The sequence below is a fragment of the Hyla sarda genome, chromosome 8 (assembly GCF_029499605.1).
Source record: "Hyla sarda isolate aHylSar1 chromosome 8, aHylSar1.hap1, whole genome shotgun sequence".
In the NCBI taxonomy this organism is placed as follows: domain Eukaryota; kingdom Metazoa; phylum Chordata; class Amphibia; order Anura; family Hylidae; genus Hyla; species Hyla sarda.
The window spans coordinates 90,072,183-90,095,750 of record NC_079196.1 but is presented as its reverse complement, the minus strand read 5'-3'; the positions used below and the strand labels follow the sequence as shown (position 1 = coordinate 90,095,750).

At 45.5% G+C, this 23,568-nt stretch overlaps 1 protein-coding gene across 1 annotated transcript; it reads right to left on the bottom strand.

The window, feature by feature from the left end:
- Window positions 1-210: 210 nt before the first annotated feature.
- On the bottom strand, window positions 211-22,908 carry POFUT2 (protein O-fucosyltransferase 2). Its single transcript, XM_056535522.1, has 9 exons — window positions 22,610-22,908; window positions 19,740-19,990; window positions 11,990-12,134; window positions 9,242-9,352; window positions 9,093-9,159; window positions 6,517-6,642; window positions 6,171-6,351; window positions 3,172-3,295; window positions 211-1,475 (listed from the first exon to the last, which is right to left on the bottom strand). The coding sequence occupies exons 1-9, from the start codon at window positions 22,744-22,746 to the stop codon at window positions 1,322-1,324; spliced, it is 1,296 nt and encodes a 431-aa protein (XP_056391497.1). The 5' UTR covers window positions 22,747-22,908; the 3' UTR covers window positions 211-1,321.
- Between the last annotated feature and the right edge of the window lie 660 nt (window positions 22,909-23,568).

Below are 23,568 nucleotides of genomic sequence, written 5' to 3'. Positions count from 1 at the left end.
CTGGGGACTTGGGTTCAAATCCCACTAAGAACAACAATAAATAAAGTGTTATTATTATTATAATAACATCAGCAGAGAGAACTGTGCTCCTGATGTCATCAGAGAGCATTCCAAAAAGAAAAGAATTTCCTCTGTAGTATTCAGCAGCTAAAAAGTACAGGAAGGATTAATATTTTTTAATAGAAGTAATTTACAAATTTGTTTAACTTTCTGCCACCAGTTGATTTAAAAGAAAAAAGGTTTTCACCGGAGTACCCCTTTAAGGCCACAAGATAAAATGTAAAAAATTAGAAACGGTGTGAAGACTTTCTGCGTGCACTGTAAATACTGAATTTAATTGTACCAAAGGTCTAGAATACAGACATATTACATCAAGGCCCTTGTGCCTTATGAGCAGCTTTCAACAACCCATATTGTTCATGGACTTCCGAGACTTATTCTTCCCAACAGTCTTAAAGGGGTTCTCCGGTGCTTAGACATTTTATCCCCTATCCAAAGGATAGGGGATAAGATGCCTGATCGCAGGAGTCCTGCCTCTGGGGACCCCCGTGATCTTGCACGCGGCACCCCGTTTATAATCAGTCCCCGGAGCGTGTTCGCTCCAGGTCTGATTACCGGCGACCACAGGGCCGACTGCGTGTGACGTCACACCTCCGCCCCTCAATGCAAGTCTATGGGAGTGGGCGCGATAGCTCCGGGTCTGATTATAAACTGGGTGGTGCGTGCAAGATCACAGTGGTCCCCAGCAGCGGGACTCCCGCGATCTGGCATCTTATCCCCTATCCTTTGGATAGGGGATAAGATGTCTAAGCACCGGAGAACCCCTTTAAAATAGATTTATATTTAAGTCTCATCTTAAATTACAATTAAATGTCTCAATGCTTGTTCATGTAACCCGTGTCATTAACGCATTCTCAAGAGCTGCAATACCAAGTCTATGTCTAAAGAAGCTCTAACAGAGCAACTGCAGACATCTGAGTAAGAAGTAGTCTAGTGCTACAGAGACTTGTGGCTATGCAACATAAGATTACAATGTCAGAGTGCTGAAATAATACTAAGTGTGTTCACAATGAATCCAGCAGGTTTGGATTCTGCCCACTGTCATGTCAGTGTAACTTGTCGATAACAACGCAACCACAATCAGTTAGCATTTGTAGTGAAGTAAGAGCAAGTCATTGTATTCATATGTTACACAGTCACAAGTAGACAGCATAAAGATTTGTTCCCTTAAAGCCATAGAAAGTAACAGCTTTATAGCATGTGACACAGTCCAGCCTTTAGTATGCCGTCTAGGAAAAGTGGTGTTATTAGGCTATCAAGGTCAGTAGATAATTTTCCAGTGTGTGGGCTGCTCACAGTTCTTTTCTTTGTCACCACAGAACCGGTTGTAGGTTGTCTTTGGATCAAAACCTAAAATCTCTCTCTCTTCGTGAATACGGAATGAGAAGGTGGAGACAGAGGTACCAATGAAGTATCTGAAGAATCAGAAACAGATTAATGATATTAGAAAATATATTATTATATATATCTATCTCTGATAGTTCCGGTTACAGTTTGCACTTGTAAAAAAACATGTCAGTGACACCTGAATTCAAGTAAATGCAGTGAATTAGTAGACATCTACTGTAGTAGACAACTAAAACTACCTTAGACCAGTTATATTATGAGCCCATTTTTGACTGTCCTGGCCCAGTTACATAGTTAGTACGGTCGAAAAAAGACATATGTCCATCAAGTTCAACCAGGGAATTGAAGGGTAGGGGTGTGGCGCGATATTGGGGAAGGGATGAGATTTTATATTTCTTCATAAGCATTAATCTTATTTTGTTCCAGGAATGTATCTAATCCTGTTTTAAAGCTGTAAATTTTTCCTGCTGTGACCAGTTCCTGAGGTAGACTGTTCCATAAGTTCACAGTTCTCATGGTAAAGAAGGAGTGTCGCCCCTTGAGAAGGCGTGTCGCCCCAGTTGCAGGGTTATTCACGGAAACTCACAGCATTATAGATTTCTATGATAATGTAAGTCTGTGTCAGCCCAGAAAATTTGACTTTAAAGGACATCTGCAGCGTTACAAACACTTATCCCCTATCCTCAAGATAGGGGATAAGTGTTTAATTGCGGGGACTCCGAACGCTGGGGCCCCCGGTGATCTCCTGTACGGGGCCGCGGCTTTCCCGTGCAGCGGGCGTGCCAGCCGCAGTATGACGTTGCGGCCGGCACGCCTCCTCCATACATCTCTATGCGAGAGGCAGGGAGGCAGTGTATGGGAGATGGGGCATCACCATCGACCTCTAGGTCAACACTACGCGCCTTAGCGCTCACCATGAGCGCTTATGGCGGCGCCCCGTTAGGGAGATCGGGGGGGGGTCCCAGCGGTCGGACCCCCCGCGATCAAACACTTATCCCCTATCCTGTGGATAGGGGATAAGTGTAATGCCGCTGCAGTTGTCCTTTAATACAGATGTAAAAATGTGCTTTTAAAACACTTGTCCCAAATGGGCCTAAACACGTGTGACCTCTTTCAGCAAGTGTTCTACTCAGAACCAGATTACAAAGGACAGAACATGTGCCATGTGGATCATGGCCTCCACCACTATACCACCACCACCCTGGTTTAATCTAACTCTCTCTAGTAGAATAAACAGCCCTTAGCTGTCAGGGATGCTGTAACTTGCTGGAGAAAAGCCTTTAAATAAATGTAAAGACGTAAAACCAGAAAATATAGTTCTCCCCTGAGTGTAGAAGTCACAACTGGGCTCAGCCAGTGCGCTGGTGAAAAAAAGGCACTTAATGGAGGCTGTTGTGCAATCTGACACAAACAGCAGTATCATATATAAAATGGATGTGGTGTTTTAAACAGTAGTGGCCTCTCCATATCCACAGCATGCACTATAATACAAAAAAAATTCTCCAATTTTAGCAACTTCCTCAGGGTATCTGGGCGCACATGAAGACCAGAAGGTATGGCAAAATGGAGAGATAGAATCAACTTCATTTTCCACATATACAATACATCTCTGGCCCCATCCTCATCCACCTTGCCGTGCCTGCTGGTTTCAGTATGCACCCAGATACCCCTGAATCTGCTAAGATTGAAAACACTTTCTAATAAATTTAGGACTCACATTTTTACTTCTGTTCTAGTAGGATAAAGAAAGTTTGCGTATGTTACCTTGCATGTGCACAGATCCACTGGTCTATGATTGCAACCCCTCCATCCTTGTACATCTCCAGCTCTTCCCAGGTAGGCTCAAACCTCACCATTTCAGGGATTAACTTTCGAAGTTCTTCAAGATCTAACAAAAACATTTTAGAAATAGATTTACTGTATTTTCTATATAAACGTGGGATGTGCGATGGTCTTTACTTTTGCAGGTGGAGAAATAAAGCCACGGCACTGGGTAGGTTTTGCAGTAAAAATTTCTTCTTTATTGCAGCATAGCAGGTCAATATGGGAGTTGGACCAAAACGCAGACGAGCGCTGGCCAGCGCTCGTCAGTGCTTTGGTCCAACTCCCATATTGACCTGCTATGCTGCAATAAAGAAGAAATTTTAACTGCAAAATCTACCCAGTGCCGTGGCTTTATTTCTCCACCTGCAATTGTGGACTGTCTTCCTTTCTCTACTGAGCACGGGTATGTGGATACAGCCTCTCACTGCCAATACTGTCCAAAGCATATGTGAGTGGTGCGGGCTCGTACCTTCTTCTTAACTGGTCTTTACTTTTGCATTGGTTAAAAAAAAAAAAAATAAATAAAAAATACAAAACAAACTCTACAATGAAAAATACGTATTCTAAAAATTTGTGGAACAAAATGGAACATTATATCTGTAGACATAGGATGGATGCACTGTTAAAATATGGCATTCTAATGTGTCAAATAATGCAGACAACAAGGTTTTATAAACCCCACTTTGGCATCCTGGTTGTCATTGTCCTAATATCCCTTCATGAAGTCAGCTTGCCAGGTGACACATATTGGAGGGGCTCTGTACCATTTTTTTAAATATCATCTTCCTGGTGTTGTAAATAGAGATGAGCAAATTTACAATAAATTCGATTCGTCACAAACTTCTCGGCAGTTGATGACTTATCCTGCATAAATTAGTTCAGCTTTCAGGTGGGGACTAGAGATGAGCGAACTTACAGTAAATTCAATTTGTCACACACTTCTCGGCTCGGCAGTTGATGTCTTATCCTGCATAAATTAGTTCAGCTTTCAGGTGCTCCGTGGGCTGGAAAAGGCGGATACAGTCCTAGGAGACTCTTTCCTAGGACTTTATCCACCTTTTCCAGCCCACCGGAGCACCGGAAAGCTGAACTAATTTATGCAGGATAAGTCATCAACTGCCGAGCCGAGAAGTTCGTGACGAATCGAATTTACTGTAAATTCGCTCATCTCTAGTTGTAAACTCATACACAGAGCAGACTGAAGACCCCCCGTGTGGTGTCTAATAAGAAAGCAGGACTATAAAAGCTATTATCAGAAAGGGTCAGCTCTATTTAAGCAGATAAGTTTCATCACTTAATTTTGGAAGCTGTGCTACAGATCAAATAATATTTTTATTATAAATAATTCAGTTTTCTGCTGTGTTCTCTATCCAGCTATTGCTTTGGTTGACAGGTGTTATCCCCAGCTACCCCACACACCCAGAGTGCGAATATTCATACATAGTGGACACGTTTTTACATTGCTAATGTATACGGACAACAATACTATATATTGGAATTGGGTGCTGGTATCTTGGCATATAACATATTCACACTGCCATCTAGTGTGTATGCATGAGAAACTAGTGTGAATAAAGCAAGTGGGTTGATGTAAAATGCTGCATATGCGGAGCCGCACTGTGGATGTGTGTAGCACCCTGTGCAGACCCTACCATTCAAATTTACATCGTATTTCTGATCATTTATTTACACAACCCAAGGGTGATGTTATTAATTCAGGTTTATTCTGAAGTTAAGTTTAAATAGAGTTGAGACACAATAAAAGTTACATTTTAGTGTAAATTGTATCAACTGGTTTATTGGTCATTAATTGCCTTTTAGAAAATTATTATAAAGTATATATTTAAATAGTCTTCCTGCTGCTTAGGTTATTAGTGTACAGTAACCCCCCGACCTACGATGGCCCTACGATCGCATAAACGGCTATCCGGCAGCGCAGACTGCTTCAACTGCCACCGGATTGCCATTTACTGTGCCCCAAGTGGTCCGCTGACGATCACTTACCTTTCCTCGGGGCTCCGGCGCATCCTCTTCGGGATCCCCTGCATCATTGGCGCTCTCCATCGTCGTCATCAAGTCGCTGCGCACGCCGTCCCTTCATCCAGTAGGAGCAGCGTGCGTAACGACGTGATGGCGGCGACGGAGAGCTAGGATGCCGGGGAAGCAGAGGCCTTGCTGGAGCATCGGGGACACCTCGGGGACGCGGCAACAGCGATGGAAGGCGACATCCTGGGCAGCGGTGACGAGTGGTGACAGTCCGGAGCGGCGGGGACACGTGAGTATAACCTCCAATACCAGTGGTCTTCAACCTGCGGACCTCGGCTTGCATTGAGAGGCAGAGCGTGACATCACACGGGGGCGGGGGAGTGATGTCACACGCCACCGGCCCTGCGGTCGACCGTAATCAGACCCGGAGCGAACACGCTCCGGGGACTGATTACAAACGGGGTGCCGCGTGCATGATCCCCGGCGTCCCCAGCTGCGGGACTCCCGCGATCAGGCATCTTATTCCCTATCCTTTGGATAGGGGATAAGATGTGTAAGCACCGGAGTACCCCTTTAACGGTAAACTTTTCAGAGCCACTTGTGGACCAGCCAGAAGGGCTTATCCAGGATTAGAAACACATAGCTGCTTTCTTCCAGAAACCGTGCCCCTTGTCCCCAGTTTGTGAGTAGTATTGCAGCCCAGTTAAGAGAGCTGTCCTGCATTTCCCTGGTGCCACAGAGCCTAGGCGTCTAGTTCTGATGAGAAAACATGTGACACAACATGCCATGATTTCAGATATTTTTGTGTGTGTTGCCCCTGCTGCTTTTATTGGTCTACTTACACCATGTATAAAGACAATGGATACATGAAATGTATAACTGTGGCACATGAGATTTCCCAGAGTTATTCACCAACTACAAACTTATGATAGTAAATGATGGTAGACACCTGCCTTGTCTGTCGGCATCTGTGGCAATAAAAACCTTTTTGAGCTTTCGTTTCTTCAACAGACTGTGAATTTCCTCTGCTACTCGTTGTAGGCTGGGTACATCTTCCCTGTGCCCCCAAATGAAATCTTTTCTTCTAAGGTGAACGCCAAGATAAGGTCCTCCAATTGGTGCACTAGGTTTTTCCTACATAAAAAACAATGGATTTAAAACACTTTAATAACTAGCTTATAAACGTTACGCTCCAAAACAAGGTATAAGAACAAAATAAGCCACACTTTACCTGCTCCATCTGTCAGCAAGACAACACACTATTGTTCTACCTCCAAGTAATAATACCACGTACATTACCTTTACTTTTGTCCAGTCTTCATGGAATATTGTTTTGTCAGCTTCATCATTAGATTGAAGAAAACTGGCCCGGAACTCATCCCCAACTATCCTCAGATGCTGAGCAAACACCATACTGCGACGTGTCTGTAGACAGAAATAGGGATATTCAGCAAGTAATAGGTTTAGTATTAAAACACTAAAATGATTCAGTTATAAGTGCAGCATAATAATGGGACAGGTCTGCTCTGCCATTAGCCAAAATGGCACTAAAAATATATATTGTTATTTGGCTAATAAGGCCAATCAGGGAATATATATGGTATAAAAAGGTACATCCACATGTACATAATTCGCTGCAGATTTTCCGCAGATGAAAATCTGCAGCGGATTAGGTACACGTGAACGTACCCTAAAAGAGAATACACCAGACACATAGTTTAAGTCCGGAACGTTCATGAGGGGAGGGTGGGGGCGGAAGGGGCAGTGCCCTCCTCATGAATATACAGGACTCAGCCCATTGTAATCTTACTTAGATCACTCCCATAAGCCAAAGGGCACAATATGTTTAGTGACGTTTTACCTAATGGGAGAGAATGTGTCCACAGATTACATTTATTAAGTATAAATGTCAGTCATGTACACAGTATATATACCATTTTTTGATTCATGTGGAAATATGGGGTTTGCATAATTTTATCCAATATCTAAAGCTAATTTATTCTCTTAAACTGCAATAAGTTTACAATTGCATTTGCCTCAACTGATAAATCCGTCATTACGTATATTACCATCACTAAAGAGATTCTCTAATAATTAAAGAAAATGAAAAACAAAAAAAAACAAAAAACAAAGATACATTAGGATACATAAGATATTCATAACACCTTTCATCATTTGTAAATGCTTGTCTTGTCTAGGGGAGAAAGAGGAGGGGGTAAAAAATGGCCAGTCATATTAGTACAGACATAATCTGTCCTACTATCCACCCTAGGCCATCCCCCATGCTGCGGCTCATCAGCACATTACATAAAATAATAATAATAATAATAAAAAATTATTACACATTATCACAATGATTTCAGAGTAGCTGTTAGGCAATAAGTGAAACTGGACCACCACCTGCCAATATGCTGACATTTTAAAAGGAGTACTATCATGGAGGACAATTTATCCCCTATGCAAAAGATAGCTGGGACCCCCGCAATCTCCTGCACGGCACCCCAGCTCTCCCTGGGAAAGGAGCGTGTCGACCACAGCACAAAGCAGCAGCTGATATGCTCGCTCCATGTATCTCAATGGGAAGAGATACAGCGTTCAGATATCTCTCACTCTCCCATCGAGATACATGGAAGGGGGTATGTTGGCTTTGTGCAAGGTTCGACACGCTCCATTCCTGGGGAGATCTGGGGTGACCTGCAGGAGATCATGGGAAGGTCCCAGCGGTTGCCCCCCATGATCAGACACTTATCCCCTATCCATTGGATAGGGGATAAATTGTCCTGCACAATAGTACTCCTTTATAACAGAGATATACACAATCCACTACCAATGTAAATGAAATATATTGGTTATTCCCAACCCAAGCAAACTGCACCTTTTTTTTTTTATTTGACTATGCTACAGGGGCTGTAAAGTTAGTGTAGTTCATAATATAGTGTCTGTACCTGTGTGCGACGGTTTTCTCACAATTCTTATGTGATTTTCACTCCAAAATTTATTTTTACCAGCTTACAAAATGACTATTTTATTATTTATTATTATTTTATTTATTTATATAGCGCCTACAGATTCCGCAGCGCTTAATGTCTCAGATTTTCCCAGGTTGCAATGTGGCAGAGACCTGACTCACTAGTCAGCTGATGACAGGGAGCCTGTCTGCTTCAATGGGTGGAGGGAGCAATCTGAAACTAATGCAACAGCTGTAGGCACCCTGATTGAAAACCACAGGTCTTTTGGATGGATGCAGCTCATTTATGTATCAATGGGTGGGGTGGCTGATGTGCGGGAGGGAGAAAAATGGAATTGTGGGATTTGTAGTAAAAAATAAAAAAATAAAAAATAAAATAAAAAAATAAACAGGAAATACCAGTTCACAAAAAGCTAGCCACAGTGTTTATGGTAATCTCACAACATAGCCATTTAGCCCCAAGACAAGCGCAGATCCTTCCTAAGCATGTCCATTACTGTCTGCCAGGTACAAACTAAAATCACCTTATGGTGGATTAAGGGGTTGTAGACAACCCTATGGATCCAGCGATCAGCTGATCTCTACAGATATGGCTTTTCTTACCTTTGTTAATCGTGTTATCCTGGGGGAGAGCTGCACCCATTAAAATATTTCCATTGCAGTGGATACTATTTATTTATTTTTTTTTTTTTAAGTTTCATACGCAAATAGGATGCCATGGTGAGATATTAGAACTACTGTGTATATTCTCACATAAACCTCCAGACTGACTGAAGATACAAAGCATGGGTACATAATGGATACCCCTTTATCTAAGCATACATATATGCACGTATATATACACACATATAAATATTAGCTCACAATACGGATATCCAGGATGAATGGAATTTGTTCATATACACACATTCCAATAATCTCTTCCTGCATAGTGGTCATGTAGGAGGTTTTCAGCTCTGTCTAACATTATGGACCTAAAGAAGGAAAAGAAAAGCTGTAAGCATTACTGCTAGGTCAGCAGATTACGCTCTATGTCGATGGTATAGGTTGGCTCACCTTACTGCGCTGTTCCTCAGTAGTACTGGAGCCATGATAGAAGCAGACCCTTGAACTGAAAGACAGCTGACATTTAGGCCTCTGGTCTCTTCATAGCCCCAGAACCATCCTCTGAAAATATAGATTAGACACCATCATGCAATAGTTGGATTGTTTTCTTGCAGTCCAGTCATGAGCAGCATACATGGAAGCAATGCGACAGTTACATGTATAGGGGTTATTTAGCATGTAAACATTTAAGCGCAACTGTCACGAAATTTTGGTGCAATAACCTGCACACAGCCTTTGTACTGTGTGCAGGTGGTGGGTATAGCAATATTTTTACCTAATATTTGCAGGCTTTCATGACAGCAAAAAATGCTTTCATGCAAAGCCACTGATGGTCGGATAGGCGTGGCGCGAAGTACGCGATGCCCTGCCGCCGCCAGGCCCACCCCCACACCTACCCCGTATGTCAGCGCTGGGACCACTGTGTGATTGACACACAGGTTCCAGCGCATGCGCCCTTCAGCTAATCTAACCTGCACGCTGCTGTGTGTCATCCAGCAAGCGCTCGCTCCCGCCGCCATCTTCCTCCTCAGTGCGCCTGCGCAGTGCTAGGTGCAGAGAGCGCGCTTCCTCTCTGCACCTAGTATCGAGAACTAACCTGATTGCGTGCTGCTCTGCGCAGGCGCACTGAGGAGGAAGACGGCGGCGGGAGCGAGGGCTTGCTGGATGACACACAGCGGCGTGCAAGTTAGATTAGCTGAAGGGCGCATGAGCTGGGACCTGTGTGTCAATCACACAGAGGTCCCAGCACGGACATACGGGGTAGGCGTGAAGGTGGGGGTGGTGGTGGCGGGGCATCGCGTAGCTCACGCCACGCCTATCCGACCGTCAGTGGCTTTGAATAAAAGCATTTTTTGTAGTCATGAAAGCCGCCAAATATTAGGTAAAAATAATGCTATACCCACCATCTGCACACAGTACAAAGGCTGTGTGCAGGTTATTGCACCAAAATGTCATGACAGTTTCGCATTAAGTCTGTCCTAGAAAACAGCCTAGCTTATCCTCACAGATCAGCTGCTTGAAGGAGCTGTGGCACTAGGTGAAATGGTCTCTGGGTAAAACCTCAATGATGACTGCCTAAGCTTATCTGAAGCATTTCTGTGCAGCACTATTGTGCAGACACTCATCCAGATAGGGAGAGAGTCCACTCATACTGCATGTTTATTGGGCATGCACAGTATTTTAGCCCATTTCACTAGGATATGTAGCATATATGTTCCAAAGTGAGTGCTTACAGCGAGCACACTGAGGTTGAGCATAACACACACTATAATATACCGTATTTTTCGTCCTATAGGACGCACCGGCGTATAAGACGCACCCAATTTTTAGGGGCAAAATCTAAAAAAATAAAGATTTTGAACCCAATAGTGGTCTTCAACCTGTGGACCTCCAGATGTTGCAAAACTACAACTCCCAGCATGCCCGGACAGCCGTTGGCTGTCCGAGCATGCTGGGAGTTGTAGTTTTGCTACATCTGGAGGTCCGCAGATTGAAGACCACTGCATAGGAGGTAATACTCACGTGTCCCCGCCGCTCCGGACCCGTCACCGCTGCCCTGGATGTCGCTCCATCGCTGTCGCTGTGTCCCCGTCGCTCCGGAACGTCTCTGCTGCCGGCCGGGTATCCTCGCTCTCCGGCGCCGCCATCACGTCGTTACGCACGCTGACGCACGTACGCGACGACGTGATGACGAGGAAGGAGAGCGCCGGCCATACAGGGGATCCCTGAACGGAGAAGACACCGAGGAGGCAGGTAAGGTCCCCCCCCCGGTGTCCTGTAAGCACTAACCCGGCTATTCAGTCGGGCTGTTCGGGACCGCCACGGTGAAATCTCGGTGGTCCCGAACAGCCCGACTGAACAGCCGGGTTAGTGTCACTTTCCCTTCAGACGCGGCGGTCAGCTTTGATCGCCGCGTCTGAAGGGTTAATACAGGGCATCATCGCGATCGGTGATGTCCTGTATTAGCCGCGGGTCCCGGCCGTTGACGGCCGCAGGGACCGCCGCGATAGGGGTGTATTCGCCATATAAGATGCACCGACTTTTCCCCCCCAGTTTTGGGGAAGAAAAAGTGCGTCTTATACGGCGAAAAATACGGTACATACAGTTCCAAATGAACCATCGTTTGTTGAAACCATCGTATGTTGAGGGATCCGTGCAATGGAAAGAATAGGAAGTTATACTCGCCTGTCCCCGCCGCTCCGGACTGTCACCGCTGCCCTGGATGTCGCCCTCCATCGCTGTCGCTGCATCCCCGGGGTGTCCCCAATGCTCAGGACGTCTCTGCTTCCCCGGGATCCTCGCTCTCCGTCATCATGTCACTACACACGCCGCTCCTATTGGATGACAGGACAGCGTCCGCAGCGACGTGATGGCGACAAAGGAGAGCGCCGGAGATGCAGGGGATCCCAAAGAGGATGCTCCGAAGCCCTGAGCATAGGCGAGTGATAGTCACCGCAGCACACGGGGCACCGTAAACTGCTATCCGGTGGCAGCTGAAGTAGTCTGCGCTGCCGGATAGCAGTTTATGCGATGGCCCCGACATGTTGATGCTGCCTCTGAGAGGCCATCACATGTTGAAATTATGGTATGTCAGGGCCATCGTAGGTCGGGGGGGGGGGTCACTGTATACACATACACACACACACACACAGTATATGGTCCTGAGTGGTTTGCAATATTCACTAATGTGACACATACCTGTAGTACCCATGCTTGTCCTCAGAGTACATGAGCTTATCTATACATGGTCTCTGGTCCACTTTTTCTTCCCATGTGCCTTCCTTCCAGCCCTCAGCATAACCTTGTAGAACATATACCTGTTCGATAAATGGTCCCCCAGATTCTAGAAATTAAGAAAATGCAGACTATAAGGAATTAAACACAAGACATCTGACAGAACACCACATCTTAGATTAAATGTTTAAGCACAGTATTATTTGTGGGACAAAAATAAAAAGTTTGCCCAATGTGAGGTCTCTTTTAGGCTACACAGGGTCTCTGGTCACATGACATGGAAGACTGCAATGTTACATTAAGTACCATCACAGATGCCAAAAAAAACGAACCTGAGGGGTTTTACCAACACTGACCACAATGCTAGTTTTGTGCAAACATAACCTCCTTGCAACATCTCGGACATTTACAATCTAAGTCGTGCATCAGCCGTTGCATGACCAATCAAATGAGAATGGCTCAAGTGATTAATTGTATTCGTTTTAGGCGTTAGATTTCCATCATGGGGGGGGGGGGGGTGTTATCAAAATCTGTACAGGGGAAAAGTTGACCAGTTGCTGATCGCAACCAATCACATTGCTTTTTTCATTATTCAAAAAGCCTCTGAAAAATGAAAGCAGTGATCTGATTGGTTGCTATGGGCAACTGGTCAACTTTTCCTCTGCACATTTTGATAAAATCTTCCCCAAGAAGAGAATTTATGCGTTGGTGATGTTCTGAAGCCCCCTAGTGCAGTGGTCTCCAACCTGCGGACCTCCAGATGTTGCAAAACTACAACTCCCAGCATTCCCGGACAGCCTGGGAATTGTAGTTTTGCAACATCTGGAGGTCCGCAGGTTGAGAGCACTGTCCTAGAGAATGAAAGGAGTGCTGGATTAGCACTGCTCATTCCACACCCTTTGTTCAAAAGACAACTATCCTCTGTGCACAGGATCACTTTGTTTTCCCTATCTACTTCTTTAGGGTCTATTCACACGTACAGTATTCTGTGCAGATTTGATGTGCAGGATTTCAAGCTGTGTTCAGTCAGTTTACAATGAAAAGTGCAGCAGAAAATCCTGAGCATCAAATCTGCGCAGAATACTGTACGTGTGACTAGACCATCGTTGATAAAAATGTCAGACTATCAGGATATAGCCACAAGCGCTGCAGATTTTTGCGGAAAGTCCACAGAGCTTACAGTAGCAATAATGTGAACAGGATTTTTTAAAAGCAAACTAAACCCACAGCATTGCAAAAGTTATGTTGAGGATTAAAGGGGTATTCCAGGCCAAAAAAATGTTTCAACTGGCTCCGGAAAGTTAAACAGATTTGTAAATTACTTCTATTAAAAAATCTTAATCCTTCCAATAGTTATTAGCTTCTGAAGTTTTCTGTCTAACTACTCAATGATGATGTCACGTCCCGGGAGCTGTGCATGATGGGAGAATATCCCCATAGGAACTGCACAGCTCCCGGGACGTGAGTAATCAGAGAGCAGTTAGACAGAAAACAACAACTCAAATTCAGAAGCTAATAACTATAAAGGATTAAGATTTTTTTTTATAGAAGTAATTTACAAATCTGTTTAACTTTCCGGAGCCAGTTGATACATAAAAAAAAGTTTTTGCCTGGAATACCCCTTTAACTGCAGATTTTCTTCAATTACTTTAACCCCTTAAGGACCAAGTGTTTTTCCGTTTTTGCAGTTTAGTTTTTTTCCTCCTTACCTTCTAAAAATCAAAGCCCTTTCAATTTTGCACCTAAAAATCCATATGATGGCTTATTTTTTGCACCACTAATTCTAATATGTAATGATGTCAGTCATTTTACCCAAAAATCTACGGTGAAACGGAAAGAAAAAAAATCATTGTGCGACGAAATTGAAGAAAAAAAAACAAAACACAATTTTGTAAATTTTGGGTGCTTCTGTTTCTACGCCCACGCCTTATCTTTATTCTGTAGGTCCATACGGTTAAAATGATACCCTACTTATATAGGTTTGATTTTGTCATACTTCTGGAAAAATTCATAACTACATGCAGGAAAATTTAAAAATGTCCTCTTCTGACCCCTATAACTTTTTTTTATTTTTCCACGTACGGGGTGGTATGAGGCTAATTTTTTGTGCCGTGATCTGAAGTTTTAATCAGTACCATTTTTGTTTTGATTGGACTTTTTGATCGCTTTTTATTCCTTTTTTATGGTATGAAGAGTGACCAAAAATACGCTATTTTGGACTTTGGAATTTTTGACCGTGCGGTTTAATTTACGGTATATTTTTATAGTTCGGACATTTACGCATGTGGCGATACCATAAATGTTTATTTTTATTATGGTTATATATTTTTAGTATAGGGAATTTGGGAAAAGGGGGGTGATTAAAAGTTTTAATAAGGAAGGGGTTAATGTGTCTGTCTTTTTTTTTTTCCTTACACTTTTAGTCCCTTTAGGGGACTTTCAAGAGGAATCAATTCATTCCTCATACAGATCAGTGGGATTACATACAATCCCATTGATCTGTGTGCTCTGCGCTCGATTGATAAAGCCTACCTCTGCCAGGCTCTATCATTCAGAGAGCCGGAGCCGACACGGAAGGAGAGGTAAGCCCTCAAGGCTACCTCAGTAGTGGATCGCTCCCCCGCGATAGCGCTGCGGGTGGGCGATCCACCCCACTGGACCAGCAGGGACTGGATACAGGCACCTTTAGATACTGCTGTCAACTTTGACAGCGGCGATCTAAAGGGTTAATAGCCGGCTGCGGCAATCGCTGCATGTCGGCTATTAACGCCGGCCCCCAGCTAAAGGAATCAGCTGGGGGCCGGCCGGTATGACGCGGGCTCGAGTTGGGAGCCCACGTCATACCCAGTTAATGGCCATTGGACGAGCATAGACGTCCATGATCGTTATTGGGTTAATGGTGTAGTTCAAATCTGCATTTAGAGTTTATCATTGTGGAACTTCAGCATAAACTGCACCTACTGGTTTTATATACACACACTTTTTATTTTACAGTTGCATTAACATCTGCACAATTTGTGACCCATGTAGATGAACCCTTAGGCTAGGTTCACACTGCGGAATCTCCAGACGGAAAATTTCCGCCCGGTAATTCCGATAGGACCCTACGGACATTGCAGTCCCCAATATACTGCAATGTGTCCCGTGAGGATATCCACCCGATGAATAAGTAACACCATTCTTAAGGCGGATATTTTAAAGCAGATTTTCCGTTCATAAATTGCGCTTACAAAATTCTGACGTGTGAATTTGTGAACGGAAAACCCATTCACTAGCTTGTACATTTTAGCTAGCAGAATTTCTGCCTGCAATTTCAAAGCGGAATGTTTTCCAAAAACAGTGTCTACAGCTGTTGCAAAACTACAACTCCCAGCATGCCAGGGCAGCCTTTGAAAAAAAAAATAAAAATAAAAAAGACACGGTTTGGAAAAAAAATTTATAAATAGCTTCAAGGATGGCATAAATGATAGCCCATAATCTAGAGCAGTGGTCTCCAAACAGTGGTCTTTTGGCTGTTGCAAAATTACAACTCCTAGCATGCCAGGGCAGCCAATTGCTGTCCAGGCATGCTGTGAGTTGCAGTTCTGCAACAGCGGGAGAATCACTGTTCGGAGACCACTGCTCTAGAAAATGACTGAAGACAAAAGATAAATAATGGTATGGGAGGATTACATTACCATGACACGTTATGTAGTCTGGAAATAAGACGTCTTAGGGGCAGTTTGATCACCATGTACATGAATGGACCGTACAGAGATCCTTCCTGTGATCTTTTTATACCATGGCCTGTAACTATAAGAAGGCATTCCCTACGTCTATAGGAAAAAGGTTTCAAATTATGGACAGGAATTCTTTGCTGTAAGAGCAGTGATACTATGGAACTCTCTGCCATATGATGTTGTGACTCATTAAATCTATTTTTATTTTTGAGATTTTGTGATTGAAACTTATTAGGGAATGGGTTAATGTACATTTATAACTTTCTAGTACCCATAAGGGACTATTAAATGCAATCTTTAGATTGCATACACTGATCAATGCTGCTCCACAAACCAGTATTATCGGGGCTCTATTGCTACAGCATGATATGGCTGCCTGCAGCATTGGAGCGCCGACCGGATGGCAAGGAGGAAGATAAAAGACCTCCCGGCATCCTCTCTGCTGATTGGGACACTGCAATTTTGTTGTGGTGGTACAAAGCAGCGCACTGAGCCATCCGGGAAAGGGCTATGCCGCATTTAGGGCTGATGTCCAGCATTAACCATTTAAATGTGTCTAAAGGGTTAATGCCAGACATTGGGACCTACCAGGTATGAAGCGCAGTCAGCAGCTGACTGCGAGTCATTAACTGGGAGCCTGCAGACGATGTAAATATACGCCCCTTTGCAGGAATGGGTTAAATAAATTTGAGGGGGCCTGAATGTTATTCTTGAAAAATATAATATTACAAGTCATGGATTCTAGATTTATGGGGACATAACATTGACCCAGGGATTTATAATGACTGACATACTGGAGTTGGGAAGGAATTTTCCCAATAGTATGGAGCTATTGCCATTTGCCACATAGGGGGTTTTGCCTTCCTCTGGATCAACTCAGGAGGGTTATAGGTTGAACTTGGGGGAGATTTATCAAAACTTGTGCAGAGGAAAAAGTTGACTAGTTGCCCATAGCAACCAGCTTGCTCCTTTAATTTTCAAAAAGGCCTTTGAAAAATGAAAGAAGCGATCTGATTGGTTATTTTCCTCTGCACTGTTTTTGATAAAACTCTACAATGGTTATCTACGCTGCTCAAACAAAAAGATAGCACTAAGATAACAGTTAGTGTGTGTGGCCTCCACGTGCCCGTATGATCTCCCTACAATGCCTGGGCATGCACCTGATGAGGTGGCGGATGGTCTCCTGAGGGATGTCCTCCCAGACCTGGACTAAAGCATCTGTCCACTCCTGGACAGTCTGTGGTGCAACATGGCGTTGGTGGCTGGAGCGAGACATGGTGTCCGAGATGTGCTCATAGCATCAATGCCTTCCTCTTGCAGGAACTGCTGACACACTCCAGCCACATGAGGTCTAGCATTGTTTTGCATTAGGAGGAACCCAGGATCAACCGCACTAGCATATGGTCTCACAGGGGGTCTGAGGATCTCATCTCGGTACCTAATGGCAGTCAGGCTACCTCTGGCAAGCACATGGAGGGCTGTGTGGCCTCCCAAAGAAATGCCACCCCACACCATTACTGACCCACCGCCAAACCGGTCATGCTGGAGGATGTTGCAGGAAGCAGAATGTTCTCCATGGCATCTCCAGACTCTGTCACATCTGTCACATGTGCTCACTGTGAACCTGCTTTCATCTGTGAAGACAACAGGGCGCCAGTAGCGAATTTCCCAATCTTGGTGTTCTCTGGAAAATGCCAAACCTCCTGCACCGTGTTGGGCTGTAAGCACAACCCCCACCTGTGGATGTCGGGCCCTCATACCACCCTCATGGAGTCTGTTTCTGACCGTTTGAGTGGACACATGCACATTTGTGACCTGCTGGAGGTCATTTTGAAGGGCTCTGGCAGTGCTCCTCCTTGCACAAAGGCGGAGGAACCGGTCCTGCTGGGTTGTTGCCCTCCTACAGCCTCCTCCACGTCTTCTGATGTACTGGCCTGTCTCCTGGTAGCGCCTCCATGCTCTGGACACTACGCTGACAGACACTGCAAACCTTATTGCCACAGCTCGCATTGATGTGCCATCCTGGATGGACTGCACTACCTGAGCCACTTGTGTGGGTTGCAGACTCCGTATCATGCTACAACTAGAGTGAAAGCACCGCCAGCATTAAAAAGTGACCAAAACATCAGACAGGAAGCATAGAAACTGAGAAGTGGTCAGTGGTCCCCACCTGCAGAACCACTCCTTTATTGGGGGTGTCTTGCTAATTGCCTATAATTTCCACCTGTTGTCTGTTCCATTTGCACAACAGCATGTGAAATTTATTGTCAATCAGTGTTGCTTCCTGAGTGGACAGTGTGATTTCACAGAAGTGTGATTGACTTGGAGTTACATTGTGTTGTTCAAGTGTTCCCTTTATTTTTTTGAGCAGTGTAGATATACTTTGAAGACATTCTGCAATCAAATGAATCTCGCAAAAAAAGTATGATAACATTAAAGGAGTATTCCAGCGCAAAATAACTTATTCCCTATCCAAAGGATGTTATAGATCGCGGGCAGTCCGAGCGCTTGGGCCACCGGGATCTCCTGGACTGGGCCACGGCAGTCTGCAGGAAGTGCAGCTTCGTCCCCAGCTGAAAGCCGCGGCAGTACATGGGGTACATGGAGGGGGCGTGTCGGCCGCCACGTCATGCGGGGATGGAACGCCCCCTTTCCAGCAGACTGCCGCGGCCCCGTCCAGTAGATCCCTAGGGGCACCAGCGCTCAGACCCCCCCACGATCTATGACTTATACCCTATCCTTCGGATAGGGGATAAGTTATATTGCACTACAGATCTCCTTTAACCTGATCAGGACGTAGGGCGTATGCATACGCCCGTGAGAATTCCGGTCCCTGCCGCTAGCCGGTTGGAATCATTCAGCAGGCATCCCGGCACATCGCCAACCCCCCCATGTCGGCGATAGCAGAAAATGGCATGTCAATTCAGACATGCGATTTTCTGCTAATCCGGGCTGATCGGGTCTCTGGTGACCCAATCACCCGGAAAATAGGGATGATCGGAGCCGTCAGTGACACCTCCGATCATCCTGAGGGATAGGAGCGAGGTCGCAGTGCTGTGATCTCCTCCTATCCCCTGCCATTAGTCAGAAATGAATTCTGACCAATGGCAGCGCAGGACAGTGGGTTGCCATGGAAACACCCTGTTTTGCCCACCCTTAGGATGTCGGGCAGAATGGGGGGAGAGAAGATGGAGGCCGGGTACCTGCAAAGAAGATGGCGTGGGGACCTCTGATCACCGGAGACATCAGCGGAGATCACGGCGCAGGTAGGGGGGGGTTTGGAAAGTTGCAGTAAAGCGATCTTTACTGTGGCAACCACTAGGAAGGCCTAACTGCAAGTCCCAGCATGCCCAGACAGCCAAAGGCTGTCTGGGGATGCTGGGAATTGTAGTTTTGCAACATCTGGAGGGTCACAGTTTGGAGACCACTGTTACAGTGGTGCCCAAACGGTAGCCCTCCAGATGTTGCCATACTGCAACTCTCAGCATGCCTAGACTGCCCAGGCATGCTGGGAGTTGTAGTTCTGTAACATCTGTCCCTTCAGATTTTGCAATTTTCATGACATTTTTGAAAATTGCTGCTCTACTTTGAAGCCCTCTAATTTTTTCAAAAAGTAAAAATATGTCCATTTTATGATGCCAACATAAAGTGGACATATTGTGTTTGTGAAGAAAAATAAAATTTATTGTGAATATCCATTTTCCTTACAAGCAGAGAGCTTCAAATTTAGAAAAATGCTAAATTTTCTAAATTTTCATGAAATTTTGGGATTTTTCACCAAAAAAGGATGCAAGTAACTACGAAAATTTACCACCAAAATAAAGTAGAATGTCTCGAAAAAACACTCAGAATCAGAATATTCGGTAAAAGCGTTTTAGCGTTATTAATGCTTAAAGTGACAGTGGTCAGAATTGCGAAAAAGAGCTCAGTCCTTAAGGTGGAAAAGGGCTGCGTCTTTAAGGGGTTAATAAAACACAGCTAATGATTTACTCTACCTGCCAAGAAATCTTCATACTCAATTATAGGGATATTTTTGCTCAGACTGTCAGTGTCAAAGAATTCCGACCAGGGAATCCGAACTTGATGTATGTCGGGACTCTGCCAGTGATAAAGACGACCCCATGGGGGTAAAACCAGCACCCAATCTGCGCTCTTCCGTAATGTCTTAAGAAGGGAAGCCATGCGAATATATACATCTCTACGTAGGTTAAATCCTTCTGGGGGGTTTACATCATACAGCAAGTATCTGAGTAAGAAAAAAAGAAAACTGAATTGTAGCATTTTATTACATGACAATTATAAAGACTTTAACAACATTTATTAGTGATAAAAAATAAGACAAATATGAGAAACACGAAGATTTAGCAAAACTTTTCCAGAGGAAAAGCTGCTAAGTTGCCCACAGCAACCAATCAGATCGCTTCTTTCATTTTAAAAAGGCCTCTGAAAATTTTAAGAGGCGATCTGATTGGTTGCTATGGACAACTGGGCAACTTTTTCTCTGGACAGGTTTTGATAAATCTCCCCCACGGTCTTGCAGATAGGGGAAAAGTTTTAAAGAAGTGGAGCGCCTCTTTACAGGACAACAGTAAATTCTGACTGGTCCCCTACACTTTAGTGTCCAGTTTGCTGATGTTTCGGGGGACCTGAGCAGCTAGGTATGCCTCACCTATTATAACATTTAGATTAGGGCTGGGTGGTATACCGGTTCATACCGAATTTTTTGGGCTGCACGATATGAATTTTACCCCATACCGCAATACTGGTTTGGCCCCTCCCCCTCGGGAATGTATTATCAGCCCAGCGCAGCGCTGTCCCCACATCGGGGAACTAACCCTATGTTACCCACCAGCGCTCTTCTGCTCCCCCCCAATTAATGATCAGCCCAGCGGGGCACTACTCACAGATGTCAAGCACTGCCCTCCTCCTCTTTGTTGGGGGCCGCCGGCGATGGAACTCACTGTACGCCAGTGGTCTCCAACCTGCGGACCACCAGCTGTTGCAAAACTACAACTCCCAGCATGCCCGGAGTTGTAGTTTTGCAACAGCTGGAGGTCCGCAGGTTGGAGACCAGTGCTGTACGCTGTATACCTATGCCCGCCTGCAAAAGATACAGAAAATAAACTTTTAAATGGGCACGGTCACCAACTTTATTTTTTGATATGTTGTAGTACTTATGTACTACACTACAACATATCTCTAATATACTTTTATTATTTATTTTTTAATTAAAATTGTTTAATTTACTTTTGAAAACCGACCACTAGGGGTCTCCCTCCTAGTGGCCGGCTGCAGCCTGGCGTGACGTCACGCCTGAAAAAGTACCGATGCGGCCGGGCATCGGTCCTTTTTCATTCAGCCTGCGCTCGCTCCCTGCCTGTCAATCAGACAGGCAGGGAGCGAGCGCATTGGCTCCCCGGCCACTCCTCCCGCACATCGCCGCCGCCTCCACCTCGTCGCCGCCGCTGTCCCTGCACGCCCGCTGCCGGACTCTGCAGTAAGTGTAATGGGGGTGGGGGGTGTTGTGATGGAGGGAACGGGGTATGGTGCGGGGGGGGGAGGTAGACGGAGGGGACGGGCTAGCGCCGCATGTAACTAATAGTTTATCTACACAGGGTGCCTCCAGCTGTTTTAATACTACAACTCCCAGCATGCCCTGACAGCCGATAGATGTCAGGGCATGCTGGGAGTTGTAGTGATGAAACAGCTGGAGGCACCCTGTATAGATGAACTAAGGGCGGAAGTCCCCCCCAGCAGGCATCAGTGACGTCGCACCTGCTGGGGAAGTCTGCCTGGTAGTGAGCACACTGCCAGGCAGACAAAAAGTTATTTTTAATATAGTAAAAATAAAATTAAAAGCAGGGAGGGGGTTAGGGATAGATTGGCAATAGGCAGGGACAGAAAAAAAAAATAGGATGGTGGGAGCTACCCTTTAAAGGAGTAGTCCAGTGGTGACTCAGTGGTGAGCAACTTATCCCCTATCCTAAGGATAGGGGATAAGTTGCAGATCGCGGGGGGTCCGACCCCTGGGGCCCCCCGCGATCTCCTGTACGGAGCCCCGACAGCCCGCTGGAAGGGGGCGTGTCGACCTCCGCACGAGGCGGCGGCCGACACGCCCCCTCAATACAACTCTATGGCAGAGCCGAAGCGCTGCCTTCGGCAATCTCCGGCTCTGCCATAGAGATGTATTGAGGGGGCATGTCGGACGCCGCCTCGTGCGGGGGTCGACACCCGCTATCTCGGCGGAGAGCCGGGGCCCCGTACAGAGAGATCGCAGGGGGCCCCAGCGGTCGGACCCCCCGCGATCTCAAACTTATCCCCTATCCTTAGGATAGGGGATAAGTTTTTCACCACTGGACTACCCCTTTAACTCACCCACCTCGGCCGCACTCTGGGCTTCTTACATGACAGTGGGCTCAGCCTATCACTGGTCGGGGCGGGGCATCGCTGGCGGATCACATGATTTGGGGTGTGTGTGTGTGAAAATACCGTTATATGCCGTGGAACCGCCGGAAGTTATAAAAAAATAATGTGATACACATATTTGGTCATACCGCCCAGCCCTAACTTAGATCTATCAAAAAACTGTAATAGAATCTCTCAGTTGCCCCTAGCAACCAATCACATCACAGCTTTTATTTTCCAAGGGTAGAATGCCAAATGAAAGCTGCGCTGTGATTGGTTACTATGAGGAACAACACTTTCAAAATTCGTCTCGTTTTGTGTGCTGGTGCCGAGAGCATTACCGGGGGACTCCACATGAGGCGCTGTCTTCCCTATGAGGCATCACAGAGCAGTGTACGGCCCTGCATACATCTATACACTAGGTGCCACGTCTCTAGTCCTCAGGACCAGTCACCAGTACCTGCGCTCAGCTGCGGCGGCACCGACAGGCAAGGAGCCCACCGAGTGTCCGGGACTGAACTCCCCTTGGTGGCTCCGGACCTGGGATAAAAGGAGGGAAAAGAACCAGAGTCTGAACACCAGGAGCCCGGCCGCCATATCCAGCCGGGGAATTGTGGATCCTAGTGGGTGAAGGACCTGCGATGATGTCACGTGATTAGTCACATGAGCGGAAGTAGGAAAACTCCGGGCTGTGCAGCTGGAGGGGGTTATACTGTGTCCTGTTGAGTGTCAGGGGGGGCGCCATAGAACACTGCCGTGTGTGCTGTCAGCTCTACACTACACACAGCTCAATACTTCTATACACTCTATGCTGTGGCCAAATGTATCAATCTGAAACCAACACTCGTTTCCCATAACAACCAATTTAGATAACCCCCATAAGATATGAAAGCTGAGCTGTGATTGGTTGTTATGGGCTTATCTGCTCTGTATACACAAAGAACTCTGCACTATTCTACGCTCTATATACACACAGGGCCCTGCACTCTTCTACACTCTGTGGGGGAGATTTATCATTGAGTTTACCCCAGGGCTGTGGAGTTGGAGTCGGACGAAATTTTGGGTGCCTGGGGTCGGAGTCGGCAAACAATGCACCGACTCCTACTAAATTTAGATTGGAATAAAAAAAAATAAAAAAACAAGTTTAAATGTCCTAATTCACAAAAAGTTATAATTAATGACTTCTTTACTGTAATAATAAAGATCAATGCATGCAGTGCCTCATGTAACCGCAAAACGAACACGTTACGTGACCGTGAAGAAGCTTTTCATGTGCTTCACTATCTGGCACGCAACGCACAATTAGGAGCAGCAATACTTATACTTTCCATAGTGTTGTGCCCTGCCGTTACAGGGAACCCATGGGTAACCTAGCCTCTCACTGATAAGGGATTTAAAGGGGTATTCCAGGCAAAACCT

Bases quoted from the DNA above. Each gene is read 5' to 3' on its own strand.
- POFUT2 (XM_056535522.1), bottom strand. From the start codon at position 22,746: ATGGCGGCCGGGCTCCTGGTGTTCAGACTCTGGTTCTTTTCCCTCCTT. The intron at 12,135-19,739 runs GTAGAGTAAATC...CTTAATTTCTAG, and splicing joins GTATGAAGATTTCTTGGCAG to AATCTGGGGGACCATTTATC. The intron at 3,296-6,170 runs GCAGGTGTCTAC...TGTTTTTGTTAG, and splicing joins CACAGATGCCGACAGACAAG to ATCTTGAAGAACTTCGAAAG.